General features: G+C 35.2%; 1 protein-coding gene across 12 annotated transcripts in view; it reads right to left on the reverse strand.

The window, feature by feature from the left end:
- Window positions 1–13,360, reverse strand: part of LOC132909895 (protein unc-13 homolog B) — a 373,086-nt gene that overhangs the window by 39,967 nt on the left and 319,759 nt on the right. For 10 of the 12 annotated variants that reach the window (XM_060965194.1, XM_060965204.1, XM_060965174.1 and 7 more), the window contains one exon: window positions 7,442–7,548. The exons of the other annotated variants lie outside the window; for them this stretch is intronic. In XM_060965194.1, coding sequence (XP_060821177.1) covers window positions 7,442–7,548 — 107 coding nt within the window. The remainder of the gene's footprint in view (window positions 1–7,441; window positions 7,549–13,360) is intronic. 12 annotated transcript variants of the gene reach the window in all.

Raw genomic sequence — 13,360 nt, forward strand, 5'->3', positions numbered from 1 at the left:
ATAGCATATGAAAATCGTGAATTAATCATGAAATATAGTTCCGAAATTGCGATGAATATTGGATGGTGCTCTAATAAATTTTATTAAACGTCGAATTATCGGATAATTTTCATTATCAAGTTGCACGATCTACTAATCAACCCATAATTATAACAATAATAACCCAGCAGAAAGCAAATATAAACAAGTGAAAATATTAATTCTTCAAATCGAGGAATATTTAAAATGTTATCAATTATTATGTGAACATCTATCTCGCATACGAAAATCATTACCGAAATGCAAATTCATGGAGAATATTTCACAATTATTCAAACTACCGGAAGCAAACTAAAAGCATCGATTCGATAAACGCGTGATAATAATATTTAATTATCATTATTATCACTGGTTATCGCTCGACCAGCGATAAACACCAAGAAGATATCATTCAGTATTGAGTCAAATATCGAAGAACTACGACACGAATGAACCTAACTCCCTTCTTTCATTGCAAGTTTTTGCTACTTCTAATTAACGAGGGTAGCAACGTTTCAGATAACGTTGATTATTTTGCACGAAGTTTATTTCGCGAATCACAATTTCCACCGACAACCCACGTACGTATTTTTTTCGTACAGCTTTGAGGAAGAACCAAAATTAGTTGTCTCAGCGATGTTCGTGACTTGACCTGTCTCCAAGAAACTTACACGTTTCGCTACGATGATTACGAACTCCGAACGACTTTTGCTTTTTGGAGCAGAATGCAGTGTGATGTGCTTAACGCGCCGGATAAAAATATTTGTTTTAACGAACGACCTGTTTTGACGTACAGTATTTTTCTTCTGATATATTTTCAATATTTTTTAGGACTTTTCTTCTTTGCTGTCTGTGAATTTATTTTTATATCCAGATCCTTCTCTGGGATTTCTTTCATTGTATTTAAAGCAACTTTCAATGACAGAATTATTGATTTTGTTCTCGCTAAAACATTCACTGTGAAATTCTCTAACATGACCTAAAAAGAGGTGCATACGGAGGTTAGTCACGCGTGTCCTTTATAAACTTATCAACGAATGCTAAAACCAATCACGATAATTCATTACACCCATTAGTTTATTACAAATCGTACGCTTCTCTTCGAATATGGAATTTCTCTACCGGAAACTTCATTTTCTCAAATTATGTACTTTTTACTTTTTCGTTAATTCTACATTTTTTCCCGACTAATTACAAGAACGAATATAATTTCCAGTTCCAATATTCATGGCCATACTCGTTTTAGTGATTTTTAGTTTCTCCAACAAGATTGAATTGCACTTCTAATCTCAAAAATTTGAATTCTTCGAATTTTGAGGCTCTTTTTAGATCTTGTTATTTTATATTTAAATTTTCTAATCGAGATTTAAATTTGCAACGTAATGAGAACTAACGCAATTTGCACGACAAATTGTTTCATTAAACAATAATGGGACAGATTGGAATTTAATTCTCTTTGTTGCTCAATTTTGTGAACGTTATTTTTTAGGAGAAAACTATACTTTCAATTATAAATTTTTAATGCCTTTATACACGTGGCAAATTTTCCTAGTGGTTTAGCGCGACGTTTTTCTCGTATTCTAGAGACGTTACAACTGTAACTTTTACGAATTCATATTTGTAACTTTTACAAATTTCACAGACTCCTAAACGCGAAGAAACGACGTTTTCGATCATTTACTGCGACTGGAAAAAATGTCTAAATATTTGATTCTTCCTGTACTATTCGATCATAAATATTGCACAGCACGCATTGAACAGCTCGAAGGATGAACCTGGTAAAAGAGATACAAATTTTAAATCGAACTTTTGAAATTATTTTCGAAATATATCGAGCAACTTACTGTTTCTGAAGAATCATAATTTTCTCTAGCTTTGAATCCTTCGCGAACCCTTAACAAGCAATTAATTACTCAAGCACAGTTTCGTCGTTTTAGAAATTAATTATTCGTCAAATAGATTACAACGTTACGAAATGAACACCAAAGATCGATCAAAATATCAATTGCACGATCTTCTAACGGACGATAACAGTCCAAAGTTTCGAAATACCGAAACATCAACGATTCACACAATAAAATATAATCGACTCTATTTTAACGGCAGCCAATTCGAACATAGACCACAAATGTTAAACTGCAGAGTATCAAGAGGAAAATTTTGAGGATCGTAGGAGCAACAAATCCGTGGCCATAGATTACTCGGTGGTTGCTGCGGATCGTTTCCGATAAACGTCCGTATAGCATCGAGGATACTGACTGGTTAGGCGTTGGCTCACGTTGTCGGATCTATAGAGCCGGCTTAGCTTTGACAATGGCATGGCGCTGGTACACAGTCGAGCCACAACAAGTTGCCGTGTGACCTTAATGGACTTTCGATTGAATTCCTCCGAAGCAGAGGGACAGGCATCTCGCGTGATGGACAACCACACGACACACGATACACACACAGATGTATGCTCACATATTCGTATGTATGTGCGTGCTTGACGAAGAAATTACGGTGCCAACGATTCAGTGGACAAAAGGTCCATTCAACGACGATTCATCATGCTGGCACCAAAAAAGTTTATTTCCAGCTATCTTCCGATTTGTTTGCAATTTTATGTAACGATAGACGTGATTTGCAGTAACTGTTCGTGATGAATTGTAAATTTTCGTGATCCAATGCCGTTCAAGTCTCGTTCAGATTAGTTAGATTATCCAAATTCAGTCGAAAATGTCTTTAACGATGCGAATTTCTTACCTAATTGCTTTCGAAGATTTTGTCAAGTTTCTATGCTAGTTTTCATTAATCGAGGATACGAAATACACTGTACTTATGCGAATGTATATTATCTTACTCGATTCGATATTTTGTTTCAAGCATCAAACGAAGTTCACGTTCGTTAAACTAACGGTTGGTCCGAAAGAGGCAGCGATTTCTAAAATCTAAATCTACAACTTTAGACTCGTACGAATGCAAGCTTAAAGTGAATTTAACTGGAACTCAGATAACTTCTGATTAATCCGAACGAAACTTTTCACTTGCGATGATCGAACCTAGCCATCTACATTTTTCGATGATAGTCGAGCGAATGTAACGATTGGAAGAATCGATTGACGATCATCTAGCGAACATACGCTTAAAGAATATTACAGGCGTAATTAGCATGAAGAGGATCTGCGGAAGTTTGTTTAACGATTAAAGGATGCTTTCAGACACAGCCCTAATATGCCTTCAATTACAACGATCCATAGTAATTGCACTGTCCTGACACAAATGAACAATGTTCACTTTTGACTTGAACCTTGGTGACCTCGTATTAAAAAAAGTATGCCAGTTTCATGATAACATCTAGCGCGATATCGAATATGAAATATCTTCTGGTGTGTATGAAACGTAGTTATCAATTATAACGAAAGTGTCGCTAATTACAAACCCTTTTCCCTTCGGCGCACACAATTTACTCTTCAAACTTAAATCTGAACTTCCACAAACTCATCTTATGAACTGTCATTGGTAGCAAGGGCATGTAAACTGACTTACACGTTACCATTTCCTTCATTCCGCGGTATTCGTGTACGAACCTCCTGTGCCCTCTCTTCTAAGCTACGACATTTACATTTTTTCGAGAAGGATAAGGGTAGCATCGAAATAACCGTCGAAGAACTAGCGACGTTCCACGAAATTGCTGCTACGAACGTTTCCTATTTTCTTGCCTCGGAATCTTTCTTGAATCGGAATTTTAGCAAATCGGCTGCCAAATTGTGGATCGAGGTCGAGCAGACAATTTCGCAAATTCGACTTCATCTATCTTCGTTGAGAACGAGTTTCGAGAACAGGAGCGAACGCCGTGAAATTCTGCCTTCTCGAGTTACAATAGTCTATGGAGTATTCATTCATTTTTTAAGATAAAATATTTGAGATTCTCCGCGTTTCATGGTTTTTAAGTACATTTACATTATTACAAACAAAGCGACCGAACAATGACTAGGTATTTTAAATCGAACGACGAGAAACAAAGATGGTACGAAGGAAATTTTTCCCAATTTTGACCATTCGACTATAGTATTTTCTCATCTAATATTTCCCAGTCGCTCTTTCTTCTTTTTCATTTTTAGGAAATAAGAAAATTTTTACAAAATGCAACGTCTTTTCCGTTTAATCCACCTGATGTCAGACTACACCGTCTAAAAAATTGCTGCCCTAAAAGGTACCAACAAATCTAACTTCGATCTAATTTAATCTAATCCTTTTGGCAAATATTGAACACCAAGTGGATTAAACTAAGAAAATATAAAATTTGTATAACGTTTCCTTGTACGTAGCGTGGTATAATTTCGCGAGCTTTTTTCAAAGAGCAACCCTTGCACCTTATCCAATCCTATGAATTCTAAAAAAAGACTCCAGTCGAACAGCAGAAATTAGGAAAAGTTGTTAAACTGCATAATTACCGAAATTTTATCCAAGGAAGGCAAAATTCTCATTCGAGAGAGGCGAAAGGTAAAATGACTGGCGAAGAGAGATTGTTCGAAGAGGTTGTGGTCGGAAGGTTAGGCGAACGTCCTGGAAAATGTGGCCACGATAATGGCCGGTGAACGATGTTGTTGTATCCAGAGACGAATGTAAATTATGCAGGTGACATGTATGTGTGCGTGTGGTGTATGTGTGTAACGATGACACGGTGTAACGCGCGAGCGAACATCGTGCGTGTAGGATGTTGGTTGGACGTGTGAGAGTAATCGGTAGGATTTATGGGCTACGTGTGCTCCAAGGAGGATGACGTGTGAAAAGTATGCACCCGTTCGTCACATCGCATGTACATGTCCCTTTTGGAATTACACGTTGTGTGCATGTACGTGTATACTCGCTAGAAGCAGTACATATAGAGAAATAAGTAGGTTGAGACACGGTTGGAAGACTCGTAAAGCGATTGCCTCGAGGGTTTACTCTGTTAAACGAGTATTTGTTGTTTGGGGGTTCACTTAAGAAGGTTACACGTACGTTAACTCTTTAAAACTGTATTAGAAGCGAGAGAGTACAGTCTACAGATATGTATTAGGTCGTCCAAAAGTTTCTTTTACTTTATAAGGAAATAATAGGTGCACAACATTTTCTGTTTTATATTATTTTGTCGAATTACGTATGATCCATTTTGTTCTATCAAGATGAAGATCACAACGTTCCACAAATCGTTGTAAAAGACGTGTCTGTCAAAGAAAGACACTTTTCGGATAACCTAATACTTTTGAAGTTTTAAAGTTGCAAGGCGTTGACCCTGATTAAATTGTGAATTTTTATGTAGATTTGTGGGTTTTTCACTTGTTAAATATTTGTTAAAAATTTGAATATTTCACGTATACCTTACGCGCGTCTTTTTAATTTTTAGTCTACTTATGGTTACGTACATGTTATTTTTCATTTAACAAATGAATCGTTGAAGTTATTTAAATTTTGAATTTATTTCCTTGATCTTCTAAATTATCCATTAATAATATTTGTTTGCAAGCATGCGTTGGACATTTTTGTTTTGTTTGTAATTAATTTTTATTTAATTACATATTTGACAATCTTCTGTATAGTTTCCGCTACTGGTTATAGATATGTCTTCGTTTGAAACTTATCAAAGACTAAAAGAAATTCGACTGAAATGAAACTTTGATAAAACTATACTTGGATACATTTACTATCACCAATTATTTCGAACATTCTATCGTATACAATATGTTTTTATTGAAGATTTATTAGAAATTAAAAAAAAAGGTTTGAGATTAAACTCCGATAAAAGAATGTACGCATGCAGATTATACGAACTTTAATAAGATCTTATTGCAAAAGGGAAGACGAGTAACAAGTTGTTATATTACTTCTAGCAAGTATACACAGTATTTTTCCGATTTAACGCGCAGTCGAATCTGTAAAAGTTCATTTCGTGTGTAGATTGGTCATTGTCAGTGTTTTGCGATTAACTTTCTACTCTCGACTAACGCGTGATTTTTCTACAAGCTAGTGTCTCTCTCATCGACACAACTCTATTTCCGTGAAGTAACATTTACAAGACTTTGTTTAAATCCACTCGACAAACCAAACATCACGTCTAATTCGTAGTGTCACAGTTTCGCTATGTCAAAATAGGATATGTATGCATGGCTTCTATGCACACCGTTATTTTCGCAACAAAATTCATCAAACAGACGCAAACTGTCACTCGCTACATCAAGACACATCGACACGAACAATGCGATCTACGAATCTTGCGATATAACATTTGAACACTTTCGATCGGTGTCACGGAACGCAAGGTAATTTTCTCTCTTTTCATAACCAGCGATTAGTTTGTAAAATAGAAAGGAAGATACAGCGAAAGAAAGACAGATGCAGAGGCAGAAATGAAGAGCAAGAAAGATAGAAGCAGAGCAATAGGCAAAGAAAAGAGGAGACGTAGAGTAACGAAGGAAGAATAAGTTGACACGTTCGCTGTTGCATGGATTTTCATGAAAACTATGCTATACAAATATTTTTCATAGAGAATTCTTTTTGCAATAATCCATGTGTATAGAGAGTTTCGCAATATTCGGATAGATTGCAATAGATATTTTCGTAATAGCTCGCGCAAAATATTCTCATGTACGTGCAAAGCCTCGCAATATCGAACATTTTTCACAAAAATTTCCTCATTATTACATTTTGTTTTCTATTTGAGTTGGTATAATGTACACGTAAACGAGATACAGTGAACGTGTCGAAAGAGAAGCTTAATGAAAAAAGAGAGAAAATCACGAGTGATCCGCGGAACCAAATTTCTCACTCTCTTTCTCTCTCTACCTGTGTAGTCCTCTAGTTTCATACAGATATGCGAAGAACGGGTGCATTCCCACAAAGGCACAGCCAAATTTCTATCACAATATATAGAATATATAGGTAATATATAGACGTGACAGTCAGTACAACACAGCAGCAGCCGGCAGCGCGTCAGATTCGACGATGAAATTAAATTTAACGATCACAGATAAACAGGAGATACAACAATGTATGAGATAAATATGTATACGCGATCATGTGATAATAACATATACATATTGTTGTGGGAATACAGAAACAGGATCATAGGTGAGGGGAAGAAGTAAAGGAAGAGAAAATAGAAAATGGAAAATAGAATAAAATAAGAACGCGGTGAAAAGTGGCGTGTAATATGACTTTGCAAATGATGATATAAATAAAGAAATAAAATATCAAATAATAATAGTAATAATAATAATAATAATAAGAAGAAGAAGAAGAAGAAGAATACATTGAGGCACACAGGTGGTACACACAATATGTATCGTATATAGAGAAGATAGATGTAATATAATCGAGCGCTGCACGTTTCATCGTTTTGTTGCACGGAGGGGGTGCATAACCGGCCATGACCGGCGGGCACAACGAGCTGGCCACAAACCTGTAATGGCGATCTTCGCGGACCACTTGCTGGTACCGTCCAGAACTGACTGCTTCACCGCCGACATGTGACCCGCATATGCTTCCTCGTCGACCCCGAAGACTGACCTAAACTCCGACGAGACTTTCTTTCACATGAGCTGTGCCAATGGCCTAGATCTCGTCCTACCTGTTTCATCTCTCTCTATTTTCCTTTTTTTTTCTTTTTCTTCACCCCCTGTTTCCCTATCTTTTCTCCATTCTATCTTTTCTAACTTCGGGTCATCCGTTTCACTCGATTTTCCTTTAGTTTCTTTTCCTCTCGGACGAGACACGTTTCATCGTTTACTCTCCGACTAACGTTTTCTTTCTTTTTGCAAGCGTCACGTGCAACGTGTAACGCGTGCTCGTGGTAATTGCATCACGGGATAATCCACTGCGTCGAGGGTTGCTAATGGGTTGCTGCTCTCTCTCCTCTAATTGCAATCGCATTTTTGCTCTAACCAAATGAATCTTGTTGTTACACTTGCTATTCTGATTTCGGGATTTTAAAACGTCGCCCTCGCGGAACCGGTATACGATTTTTCAGGCTGATTCTACGATTTTGAGTGAGACGATGGAAAAGAAAGTTTCATTAACGAGCTGTAAGATTACACCGATGCTGTATTTTTATTAAATTCTAGAGTTTTTATTGTTGATTAGTACTGGACGAAATATTTGGTTTTAAGGATTAAAAGTGATTTTGGAACAGCTTCAGAACAATTCAAAACATTTTTTATTACTTTTGTTGCTATTTTAATAGATACTTTTAGAAATAAATTAAATCAACAACACAGGTTTCTTTAGTATAATTTTTGTTAATAATAGGAAATCGAAAAGCAAAAATTCCTTCTCAAGTAATTCAAATACATTCTGTTTTTTGATGTTTCAGTCACCATCGTTTATGAGAGAAAAATCTCGTTGAATTTTTACTTATTACAATTTAAGCACACCACGTTGCACACGACGCTTTATTCAGAGTATGCCCCGATAAGGCTTTTTCTCTATACATCTAACAATCAGGTCCAAGATTTTTGTTTACAACTGAATTTATATACGTATCATTACATGACAAGATCATATCAATTACTAAAAATACAAAGTTTCTTTCCATAATGGAATTAAAATTCAATAACGCTATCGTTAAACTAAGATTATCCATGTTATGTTCTTAAACAAAAGGACTCGTCGAAAGGACCTGAAACAAATTGATCGATCCGCGAAAGCCATCGAGGAAAAGAAACGCAATTTATCTAAACTTAGAACTCCCGAAAATGTACGCTTCGTAACTTTTCGACTGACAAATAACTCTGTTTATCGAAACGTCGATATCACGGTCTGATCGCGCATAAATCAACTTCCGTGCTACTACGTGGATCCATTTTATCGACGAATATTTTTCATAGAACGGATATTTTCAGCGAACATGCGCCCTTTTGTAATTAACGCGTTCAGGTCATCGATCAGACGGTTAACGAGGTCGTTGATTGTCCGATAGTAACTAAATTTTCTTTCACGTATCTTCGACCTTTCGAAAGCCATAGTCAGGACGTACGACCAATGACTAGATATATTTACACATTTTTTCCTGACCCTTCACCCCCCTCAGAGAAGACGAGACCCGGCCTTGTGCATGATAGCGAGATTTTCGGTTCATTTCACACGTTCGTTCTCGCGCCTTTTTACCCTGGCTTCGCAGTCGCCATTGCCTTGCCCTTTTTCACGTTATAGACACGTTCAAAGAGATTGCTATCCGATTATATCGTGTCGGTATGCTGTCACCATTGGATACGTTGCTTCCAATCCCGCTTTGTACATCTTGTACAATTTCGCATTGCAGACCATTCATGTTAGGTGATATTGGGCTGCGCGAAATCATCGGACGAGGAAAATTTCGTGATGAAAATGTAATCGTGGTCTGTGATGTAATATTCGTTTTTAGAAATTATTTGTTCGTCTGTTTCGTATCTTTTGAATAATTCCTTCGATTATTTTATATTGAAATTATATATTCGTACAATACGAGCATGCGTATTTTGTACCAATATATGAGAAAAAAGGCACGTGAAAGTTATCCACTTATAAGATTGAGTTTTATAATTAGAAAAGTATCCTTTTTATTCTTACTATGAAAGCGAAATTCTCTTAAATATAACTTTCAAAAACTGAATAAGTTCGTACATCGATCGTTCGTGCAGTTATGTTCCTGTAAAAAAATACTCGAATTCTGCCCAAACATAGAAATGTACTTCTATTAATCTCGGTTTGTAGTTCTCTACAAAAAAGTCGAAAATCTTTGAAAGAACTCGTTCCCTTGCTTTTACTCGCATCTTATTTACTCATTTTTACACCGTGTAGATACAAATTTTCCGCATTCCACCGCTTCATTTAGCGAGGATATCTGATTTTCCAGCGGCATGAGCGTGAAACGCGATGCAAAAATGCTTGATACAACGTTCGAAGACCGGTAAACATAACGCTGTACTTATTTCTCTGGCAATTCTCATTCGTAGGACGACGATAGCTGCTTCATTAACTAGTAACCGATGAACAAGCATGGAGTACCTTGAAACGAAACAACCATTGCGCGATGAATTATCCATTGACGTTCGATGGATCGGTTCTTAACGTATTCACGAACGGGGAAGCAGTATTAATTAACCCCGATTCCCACTAATTTATACACCCGATCGCTTAGTAGCTTTTATCGACATTTTAGATCGTGCTCATCGCTTCGAGTAGCGGATATTTCGATATTTTCAATTCTAAAGGTTGAAAGACCGGCTCCATTGAAAAGACGATGCTTGAATAATAATCGGCTATTAATGTTAATCTCGTGGAAATGAACGTCAAGTTTTTTAGAAGGAGCTAAACATATTTTGCGTTAAGTGAATGACCCATTTAAGAAGAAATACATGGTTGATTGGCTTGTGATTTATATTATTTGAATCGCGTAATTTCACGAAAGTAGTTCTTTGGTATAATTGCGATGAGAAAGAGTTAAGATAGATGGAATTACTTTGCAAAGTAATATTTTTACCCGTCTAAATGTTTAGGTAGACAAATTAAAAAAGTATGATATATTATCGTAATAATTTTCATATCGTAGGAATAATATATGAATATAGTTTAATACAATAAATTCATTTATTTCCTATTGAGATTAATAATATTAATTTGTAACCATAGTTGTAATCAGCCTCAGATATCTCGGAATAGAAATTTAACGTATTATTTAATCGTTAAATCAATACTAAATTTAACTACTGTTAAAAAAGTACTACTTATAGATAAAAACGTTGATAAGCTCTAATTATACGGTTCTTATCATTCTTTTAACTCGATACGATTACGTTGAATTACTCAAACTTGATAATTAGTGTCAGTCGCGAAATACAAAATTTCGTTTAAGGCAGCAAATATTTTCTTCAATGTGAAAATGAAGATAAGAGATAAATGTAATATAAGGAACAATCGAATTCGTACAATTATTCATATGTATTCCTATCGATCAAACGATCGAAATAACTCGATCTTCGTAAAAAAATCCTGCAGGTATGTATAATAGGTTGTTAAAGAAACTCCACATCAATTTATAACTTCTTTATGACATAATCCAGAAGACCAAATATTCTTATGCTGAGACGTGCATCGATAATGGTATTGTCTGATTATAATTCACGGTGGTATTGTCTCATTACAGAATCCTCACTAATGAGCCACGGATCATCAATAATAGCCTCCTGGAAGGCAGCTGCATCGCTGATTAATTTCCCAGCGTGTGAAGATACGATTAGGATGGCGTCGCATCGCGTCGTAGCGATTATGAGGCTTGCAATGGAATTATCCAGGCGATCAACTACGTTATTATTAGCTGAAGTTTGGAAGTAAGCAAAGGAACGCGGATTAGGCACGCGAACGAGCACTTCCGTTGCTTTTCGGAACGATCAACACCGATGTTCCTGCCTACCGGCATCGGAAATTGCAATTTCGACCTATGCGCTGCCGTTGATTACTTAATAACTGATAATGAGTCCGATCGACGCGTCTCTAATCGCATTCAAGTCGATAGTATGATTTTGTAGGATTGATCGTGACCGACGTAACAGAGGACCAAACATCGCGTGTAACTCGAGGAAATGGCACAATTGATTCATCGATTTATAATAGTTGGAAATATTTAATTAAAGAAAATAATAAAAAATTAATAAAGAAATTTAATACGTTGTATAGTAATATCTTTCGGTACTTGTTTTATTGTTAATAAATACAGGTATCATATTGTTTTTTCGATTATTATAATATATAATTTTTCGTTTCATATTGGACATTAATTAATGGGTATTAAATATTAATTAAAATTTTTCAGATTGATATTTATTATTTCTATCGTGAGAATTTCAAGAATTTTCTGTTTAATATTGAAAATATTAATCGGTCCCTGTTTCATAATTTTAAGAATCATTTATGCGATTTAAAATTGATATATTAATTTTCAAATTTTCGTTATTAATACACGTATGTATGATATTGTTGCAAAGGTGAATATTGAATTCTATTCGGCATTTATTTCGGGAATTTTATCGCACGTGTTAGTTTGTTATATCTTTCCTTGTTATACGTAGATCAAACAGTTTGGACCGTAGCTAGTGGACGTATCGCGCTTCTTATTTGTTTAGTTTCATTCTAAGATATACAGGACTTGATAGAAAAAACAAAAAAAAGGTATCTTTTCGTCGGTATATTTTCGTTTTGTTAGAACAAACGACGAAAGCTAAACTCGATCTAGTGTCTTTTTGTTTTTTTATCATTAATCGGAATCCGATAGTACACGTCATGGCTTTTAAGATAACTGGCATACATGTACAGATAATATGTTTCAATTTTTTAAATTTCCATACACATAGACTGTTTTACTCTGTATCAATGTAAACGTAATATCAATGTGTTTCATATGAAAAAAAAAAAAAAAAAAAAAAAAAAAATCGGAGAACTCGTCGCTAAATTATAGGAACAAGACACGACGAATATTTAGTTTTATTTAGTACGATATCTTTATTTCGGAAACGATTGCATTTGATTACGATAGCGATAAATTGAAAGTTAAAGAACTGATATATATTTACATCGAACATACTAGAAACGCCGAGGGACATGTTCCACTGATTTTTATGACTGCTATACATCAAAATATATTATCTTTTCCTTTTTCGGGTAAAAATTTTTCTGTGCAAGTGCCGTATCGACTTCGACGTCGACTTATCGGTATACGAACATATATCGCGAAGAATACTGTAAAATATGGCACAGATTAACGAGTGCAAAGATAGAGTTTCGATAATATATAATTCGCAAACGTCACAAATACATGATACGTAACGAGAATCATAAATTGTGTATACACAGTTCTCGATTTGCATCTATTTCTGCTAAACTTTGAAATACATGTGTTTTGAAATGACTTATGCAAATACTGATAATTCCGTAACGATTCTAATCGTAAGTTAACCGGTATGCTATACATTTGTAGCATTCTTTGAATACTTTTTATAAAACACGCGATTGTTTAAATACAACAGGATTTTATTAATCATAGTCTTATTTTCTTATTTTTATTAGGAATATTAAATCGTTATCGAGGAGATTTTTAGAAAACGAGCAAGATCGATTATTTTCTTCAACTTATTTTCTTAACCGCTGTGCATTTTGAATTAATTGAATTACTGATACAGATATTAATTTACCGTAAGTACATTTTCCAGAATAGATCGCATTTGTTCATTTATTTAACGAGAGTTAAATGGCAAAGAACGAGCTCTGCCTCTTTCGGCAAACACAATATTCTTCTCGCTTTTAAAACATGGAACATATTATTTTGTACTTAAAATCAACTTAATAAAAA

Source organism: Bombus pascuorum, chromosome 1, assembly GCF_905332965.1.
Source record: "Bombus pascuorum chromosome 1, iyBomPasc1.1, whole genome shotgun sequence".
NCBI classification, from domain to species: Eukaryota; Metazoa; Arthropoda; class Insecta; order Hymenoptera; family Apidae; genus Bombus; species Bombus pascuorum.